Source organism: Muntiacus reevesi, chromosome 7, assembly GCF_963930625.1.
Source record: "Muntiacus reevesi chromosome 7, mMunRee1.1, whole genome shotgun sequence".
In the NCBI taxonomy this organism is placed as follows: Eukaryota; Metazoa; Chordata; class Mammalia; order Artiodactyla; family Cervidae; genus Muntiacus; species Muntiacus reevesi.
The window spans coordinates 24,856,694-24,864,852 of NC_089255.1; the positions used below are offsets into that span (position 1 = coordinate 24,856,694).

At 42.4% G+C, this 8,159-nt stretch overlaps 2 protein-coding genes across 2 annotated transcripts; both read left to right on the forward strand.

Moving 5' to 3' along the window:
• Nucleotides 1-1,532: 1,532 nt before the first annotated feature.
• Nucleotides 1,533-2,489, forward strand: LOC136172210 (olfactory receptor 10G2). Its single transcript, XM_065941391.1, has one exon. The coding sequence runs from the start codon at nt 1,533-1,535 to the stop codon at nt 2,487-2,489; it is 957 nt and encodes a 318-aa protein (XP_065797463.1).
• Nucleotides 2,490-6,596: 4,107 nt separating this feature from the next.
• Nucleotides 6,597-7,553, forward strand: LOC136172171 (olfactory receptor 10G2-like). Its single transcript, XM_065941327.1, has one exon. The coding sequence runs from the start codon at nt 6,597-6,599 to the stop codon at nt 7,551-7,553; it is 957 nt and encodes a 318-aa protein (XP_065797399.1).
• Nucleotides 7,554-8,159: the final 606 nt, after the last annotated feature.

The window sequence follows — 8,159 nt, forward strand, 5'->3', positions numbered from 1 at the left end:
ATACATTCTTTTTTATATTTTTGTCCATTATGGTTTATCACAGGCTATTAACCAGTTTGTTTGTTTGTGAGGCAGAGATAGCAATACTCAATTTTTAACTGCACAGGGGTCAGTGCCCCTAACCTTCATGTTGTTCAAAAGTCAACTATATATCTAGACCAAGACCTAGCTATATTTCTATATATATGTCCAAACTGAAGATTAAGTCCTGCATTAATCAAAGCTTGTACAATAAACAGTAAGATTTCCTCTGAAACACTTTACCAAAAAAATCCAATCCCAAACCAATGAACGACATAAATCAACCAATAAATCTAAATGATATCCTGGAGCAATAAAAAATGTGAAAGGTCTTTGGACTTTCTTAAAACAAAAATAGACCCATAATGCATCAGAATGAGATGGTCCCTTGACAGCCAGGGGGTGGGCCCATGAGTCAGAGAAAGAAGCACTGTGTCGTTATCAGTAGGATTTGGCAACATTTATTCAATCAGTTTCTGAAGTAGCTTAAATGGTAAAGAATTTGCCCACAATGCGGGAGACCTGGGTTCTATCCCTGGTTTGGTAAGATCTCCTGGAGAAGAACATGGCAACCCACTCCAGTATTCTTGCCTGGAGAATTCCAAGGACAGAGTAGCCTGGTGAGCAACAGTTCATGGGGTCCCAAAGAGTCAGACACAACTGAGTGACTTTCTTTCACTTTCATTCAATCAGCTATTCAGAAAATAATTATCACTTTTACTGTACTAATGAAGATGACTAATGGAAGAGACATTAGACAACTTGGGCAACAGCAATATAATGTGATGCGTGTTCTGAAAGTGTAAGCATGGTCCTTGGGAAACAGGAAAGTCCTTTTGAAGATGAGGCCCTCCAAACACAGTCCTAAAACAAAAGTGGGCATTACGTAGGTGAAGGGGGCAGAGAGACAGTGGGTGCACATATTCCAGGCTAGAACATTGAAACGTGAGAGCACTGAGGAAGTCTGTGCATCTGAACATCAAGAAGGAATTACAGTGGGTATGATGGAGTGGCAAACAAGGACCAGAAAATGAATGTTCTTGCACACTATAGTGAGATGAGACTTCAGGTGAGAACAAAGAGGGGGAATGGCAACGATGGTAAGTGGAGGAACAGGTAGATGCAGTAATTCTGGGGCATGCATTCCACACTCCTCTGTCTCAGCCTTAGCTCCTCTCTGATGAACATACTTTTTGCTTGGGGTTAATGATACTGCCTATCATTCACACGTTCTCCTGTTCCTTGATCTGCCAAATTATGCTTCTCAGTAGATAAGAGTTTCCATTCATCTAGAATACTAACCAGCCTGTGGGTGATTTATCTTATCGAGTAAACCCAAAATGACTAATGGCAATGCCACCACTCTTTTTAGAAAAAAAATTTAATAGTATTCAGTTTATCTCATAACTCTCTGGCATTAATCATCAGACAAAAGCATTCTCCCATCACATCTCTGTGCTGTATTTCCCTTGCCTGACTCCACCGTTCATCTTAGCAGACTACAGAAGAACATGGAAAAGACCAGAAACACATCCCTGGACACTGTGGTGACAGAGTTCATTCTCCTGGGCTTATCTCACCCCCCGAGGCTAAGGACTCTCCTCTTCTTGGTCTTCTTCATCATTTACATCCTGACTCAGCTGGGCAACCTCCTCATTTTGCTCACTGTGTGGGCTGACCCAAAGCTCCACACTCGCCCCATGTACATTCTCCTGGGCGTGCTCTCATTCCTGGACATGTGGCTCTCCTCCGTCATCGTTCCTCGGCTAATATTGGATTTTACTCCCGCCAGCAAGAGAATCCCGTTTGGTGGCTGTGCAGCTCAGCTGTATTTCTTTCATTTCCTGGGCAGCACACAGTGTTTCCTCTACACCTTGATGGCCTATGACAGGTACCTGGCAATATGCCAGCCCCTGCGCTACCCCACTCTCATGAACGGGAGGTTATGCACCATCCTTGTGGCTGGAGCTTGGGTGGCTGGCTCCATTCATGGGTCCATCCAGGCCACCCTGACATTCCGCCTGCCCTACTGTGGGCCCAACCAGGTGGATTACTTTATCTGCGACATCCCTGCAGTATTGAGACTGGCCTGTGCAGACACAACTGTCAATGAACTTGTGACTTTTGTGGACATCGGGGTAGTGGCCGCCAGCTGTTTCACGTTAATTCTGCTCTCCTATGCCAACATCGTCCACGCCATCCTGCAGATACGCACGGCTGATGGGCGGCGCCGAGCCTTCTCCACCTGCGGCTCCCACCTAACCGTGGTCACAGTCTACTATGTCCCCTGTATTTTCATCTACCTTCGGGCTGGCTCCAAGAGTCCCCTGGATGGGGCGGTGGCTGTGTTTTACACTGTTGTCACTCCCTTACTGAACCCCCTCATCTACACGCTGAGGAACCAGGAAGTGAAGTCTGCTCTGAAGAGAATCGCTGCAGGTAGGGGGGCTGGGAGTGAAGACAAGTAACTAGAGGCTCGGGGACCACCTACATCACCATCAATACATTTCTTTTCAGAAGTTGCTGCATATGGCAGATGTTCAAAAGCTACTCATGATCTAAGCTGTACTGAATTTAATTGTCTTTAGAGGAAACTTTTGAATTCTTTGGATTCATAATCTTTTCATTTCATTACTCTGGGTCAAATTGGTTTTACATTGTTTGTTTGGAAATAAATGGATACACTCCTTCTACTACCTTTTGATTACCTTGTGAGATAAGAAAATGTCTTTCAAAGGTTAAATAGGATGTCAACTTCTTTGAGGTAAATTATGTCAGAAAATGTGAAAGGGAAAAAATAAGACATAATGCTACCATAGCCCCTTTTTCATCTTCTTTACCCCTAAATCTAGACTTCTGTAAATTCTGTATTTCTTTGCTTATTCACGGCATTAACATTCCCAAGCACTTCAACCCAGAAATATTGGATCATCTGTATTTCCTCCCTGTCCCTTACTCTCCCCATGTGCTAAGACATCAAATTATGTCCACCTTTAGGAAGTCTCTCTTAATACCTAATTAGTCACATGTATATATGTATAACTTCTTTGAAGTGTAGGCATATATAGGATGAACTTCACCATTGCTTACATTAGGGATGGCAATGGGAAAGTGGAGTAAGGGGATTTTATTTCTTGTACATCTCTGTACTACTCAACGTTAAAATGAGCAAGTTTTGTTATTAAATTTAAAAGAAACTAAAAGCAGATGAGACTTGAAGGAGGAGAGATACAAGAAGAAGAAAGAGATGGAAAAAAAGAGGAAGGAAGAAAAGAACAGAAGACAAAAGAGTAAAAAAGGAAAGCCTCAAACATACCTTAAAAATATATATTAAGGCATTCCAGAAAGGAATTTTCTATGATCTCTGATATATATGTTTTGATACACACCCGTCTCTGATTAATACAATTTACTATCAAAGGCAGCTACAATAAAAAAGACAGACAATGACAAGTGTTGTCTAGACGTGGAGAAATTTGGAACCTTCATACATTGCTGGTGGTAATATAAAATGGTGGACACATTTAAAAAACAACTTGGCAATTGTTCAAAATGTTAAACATAGAATTCCCATATTCTACTCCTAGGTATATTCCAAACAAAATGATACCATATGCTTACAAACACAAAAGAAAAACTTGTACATGCGTGCTCATAGCAGCACTAAAACAGCCTAAATGTGTAACCAAATAAAGTGCCCATTAACTGATCAAAAGATAAACACAATATGGTACAGCTGGAAAATGGAAGAGCAATCAGTCCCAAAAAGAAATGGAGTTCTGATACATGCAACTACATGGATGAAACTTGAAAATGCTATGTTAAGTCAAAGCGACCAGAAACAGAAGGCCACATATTACATGATGTCACTTACATGAAATGTTCAGAATAGGCAAATCCATAGAAACAGAAAGTAGATTAGTGTTCACCAGGAGTGGGGTAGAGGAGGGTTTTGGGACATACGAAATTATTCTAAAGTTAGACTGCAGTGATCAATCCACGACTTGTAAATATACCAAGAACAAATGAATTGTACAGATTGAAAGGGTGAACTCTACAACATTTGCATTAACTTCAATAAAGCGATTATTTTTTAACTTGTTTAAATCAATGTTGATACATATTGGAGAATTCACTATAGTTGAAATCAATACATTTGGGGGAAAAAAAAATATTTATTGGGCTCTGTTGTGAACACAGTCCTGTTTTGGAACCTGCTGTCTAACTGGGATTTTGAATCTTTATTGCTCATTTTTGTCATGCAAAGTCAGCATCATCTCTCCTCATGGGAGTTTTGTGGAATCAAGAATGTTAAAGCTATTCTGGGTCCATGGGAAAGTGAGGCTTTCCTTGGCTTTCATGAGTATGTATGAATTCCTCACTTACAGCTGTATCCTCGCTCTTGTATCCCAGCAGACTTGTCCAACAGTCAATGGATGACAAATGTATTGGAAGCCATGTAACAAAGATTAGTTCAGCCATTGAAAATTAAGTGCATTTTCAATGCATTTTTTAGTAGAAAGTGGGTAAATGTGTGGTCCAACAACACTTTCAAAAAAAAAAAAGGATCACAGAAATTAGAGATTATGTCTTTCATCCAACAGATAGTGTTGTTCTCCATAGTTCACTTTCTAGATAATGTAGAAATGATTCTGCTTGCTGTCAAAGCAAAAAAAAATAATGAGGTTCAGGGGACTGCAGTTCTCTTGAGAGAAATGTTCTGGATAGAATTTCCAAGAGGTAAATAATTTTCTACAAATCTCTTGACAGTGTTTTGTTTAAAAAAAAAAAAAAAAAACCTCAGTCAAAGGGGATCCAGCCAATAATTTAACCAACAAAAATCCAAGACATTTAAATAGAGAAGTCACAATCTATAAAGAGCCTCCAAAGGCAGGAGGTCTCACAGATAATTAAAAGAGTCAATGTGTCAATTTCATTCCAAAACAGAGATCCAGTGAGCCATCACCACAAGCCCAGAGGGTGCTCTGGAGGGTGCTGTCCTCACCTGCAGGGCCACTCTACCCAAGAAAGGCCAGCCTCCACCAAGATTTTGCTGCTGTGTTCATGTGAGTGCAAACTGGAAAGCATTTCTAAAGTCAGGTCAGTTCACATAGGAACAAAGACATAGCTTAGAAATCACAAAAGTTTCAGGAACTTTGTCGAAAATCATATTTAGGTTGTCTCTTTTCCTTATTTTTTTTTTTTCCTTACTTCATCCTCTGCTCACAGAGTTCATATGATAAGTGTATCAAGTCTGAACTAAATGAGCCTCTCTCCATATTTGGGAACTTTCTTCTTTGAACTGAAGAAAATTTTTAGCATTTATCTTTTATTTTCTCTATTTAGGGGAGAAAGGAAAACAGCATAAATGATGCAACAGGCTCAGTATTACAGAGCAAACACAGAATTAATTCCCTAACTCTTCTTCTCCCAGGGATGAGTACACTGGGTGAACTTTTTGAAGTTTGGAAGGCCTTCCATTTCAAGTACCTTGCCTTTAAAAAAAAGAAAAGCTTTTTCTTTTGCATTGTGGTACAGCCGATTAACACTGTCGTGATAGTTTCAGGTGAATAGTCAAGGGATTCAGCCATAAATATACATGTATCCATTCTTCCCCAAACCCCCCTCCCATTTAGACTGCCTCATAATATTGAGCAGAGTTCCATATACTACACAGTAGGTTCATGTTGGTTATTCATTTTAAATAAAGGAGTGTGTACCTGTCCATCCCAAACTCCCTAACTATCCCTTCCTCCATCATTCCCACCAGCAACCCTAAGTTCATTCTCTAAGTCTGTCTCTTTCTGTTTTGTAAGTTCATTTCTATCATTTCTTTTCAGATTCCACATTTAAGAGATGCGGTACAATATTTCGCCTTAAAGCACCTTTGCTTAAGCAAGATTTTTTTAATGTGCAGGACAAAGACACTGACAGGATAATCAGAGCAATAAAATACGGATTCTGCCTCCCCACTGAATCCAAACACTGTTCACTGCCCTTGCTCTACCTCTCTGCTCATGCTACCCCACAGCCTGAAAGGGCTATGATCTGAGTCTTGTCCAAAAGATTAGCAAGGTTAAAAGACCCAGTGATGGGTCCTTCCACATCCCGCAGTCCTAGTGATTTATATCATCTCTTGACTGGAAGAGTCCCAACCCGAAATGTCCCATACAAAACCCCAGTTCTCTGTAGACATGCCAAAAAGAGGCCAACCCTTTGGGATAACCTGATTTCTTTCAAAGTGAAAGAGACACTGCTAGCAAGGGGCTCAAAGTGAGTGAGCCTCCGGGCAAAGGGGATCCAAGACAACAGTTCATCCTATGACTTTCTACCTGACCTAGTAAGAAGGTCTCATTTCTCCCTGACTTCGCTTTCTCATGCCACCCTCTTACATTCCACTTCTAGCAACATCTCCCTTGAATGTCAAGCCAAAAATACTTTTTATACAAAATGTAGATGTGCTCTGTTTACCTCCTAGACTCTGGTCATCAGACAAAAGCATTCTCCCATCACATCTCTGTGCTGTATTTCCCTGGCCTGACTCCATCATTCATCTTAGCAGACTACAGAAGAACATGGGAAAGACCAGAAACACATCCCTGGACACTGTGGTGACAGAGTTCATTCTCCTGGGCTTATCTCACCCCCCAAGGCTGAGGACTCTCCTCTTCTTGGTCTTCTTCATCATTTACATCCTGACTCAGCTGGGCAACCTCCTCATTTTGCTCACTGTGTGGGCTGACCCAAAGCTCCACACTCGCCCCATGTACATTCTCCTGGGCGTGCTCTCATTCCTGGACATGTGGCTCTCCTCCGTCATCGTTCCTCGAATTATTCTAAACTTTACTCCCGCCAGCAAGAGAATCCCGTTTGGTGGCTGCGCGGCTCAGCTGTATTTCTTTCATTTCCTGGGCAGCACACAGTGTTTCCTCTACACCTTGATGGCCTATGACAGGTACCTGGCAATATGCCAGCCCCTGCGCTACCCCACTCTCATGAACGGGAGGTTATGCACCATCCTTGTGGCTGGAGCTTGGGTGGCTGGCTCCATTCATGGGTCCATCCAGGCCACCCTGACATTCCGCCTGCCCTACTGTGGGCCCAATCAGGTGGATTATTTTTTCTGCGATATCCCTGCAATATTGAGACTGGCCTGTGCAGACACAACTATCAATGAGCTTGTGACTTTTGTGGACATCGGGGTAGTGGCCGCCAGCTGTTTCACGTTAATTCTGCTTTCCTATGCCAACATCATCCACGCCATCCTGCAGATACGCACGGCTGATGGGCGGCGCCGAGCCTTCTCCACCTGCGGCTCCCACCTAACCGTGGTCACAGTCTACTATGTCCCCTGTATTTTCATCTACCTTCGGGCTGGCTCCAAGAGTCCCCTGGATGGGGCGGTGGCTGTGTTTTACACTGTTGTCACTCCTTTACTGAACCCCCTCATCTACACGCTGAGGAACCAGGAAGTGAAGTCTGCTCTGAAGAGAATCGCTGCAGGTAGAGGGGCTGGGAGTGAAGATAAGTAACTAGAGGCTCGGGGACCACCTACATCACCATCAATGCCTTTCTTTTCAGAAGGTGCTGCATATGGCAGATGTTCAAAAGTAGTTTTGGTTTAAGCTGAATTGAGTATAATTCTACTAGGAAGAAGCTTCTCGTGCTATGGTGCGTACATGCTCAGTTGTGTCCAACTCTTTGTGACTCAGTGTACCATAGCCTCTCAGGCTCCTCTGTCCATGGGATTCTCCAGGCAAGAATACTGGAGTGAGTTGCCATTTCCTCCTTCAGGGGATCTTCTCAGTTCAGGCATGGAACCCGCATCTCCTGCATTGGCAGGTGGATTCTTTACCACTGAGGTACCTGGGAAGTCCTTCGAGTGCTGCATTTAATCCCACTAAATTATCCATCACTTTTTTACACTTTTCTGGGGGAAAGCACAGTCTACAAGCAAAGGTTGAATATAAGGAATAAATGCCCTTTGTAGGAAGGGGGATTACACAAGCCAAATTTGAGAAAACCCAGCATAATGCTGCCCATCTACTCTTTATCCCTTTCTTCACTCCTAGTTTCCCAAACCTCTAGGCATTGAGGATTGTTTTGCTCATCTCAAGGCAAATCCATCCATCGAAACA

What these genes read in the sequence shown, in the direction of transcription:
- LOC136172210 (XM_065941391.1), top strand. Translation starts at nt 1,533, where the DNA reads ATGGAAAAGACCAGAAACACATCCCTGGACACTGTGGTGACAGAGTTC.
- LOC136172171 (XM_065941327.1), top strand. Translation starts at nt 6,597, where the DNA reads ATGGGAAAGACCAGAAACACATCCCTGGACACTGTGGTGACAGAGTTC.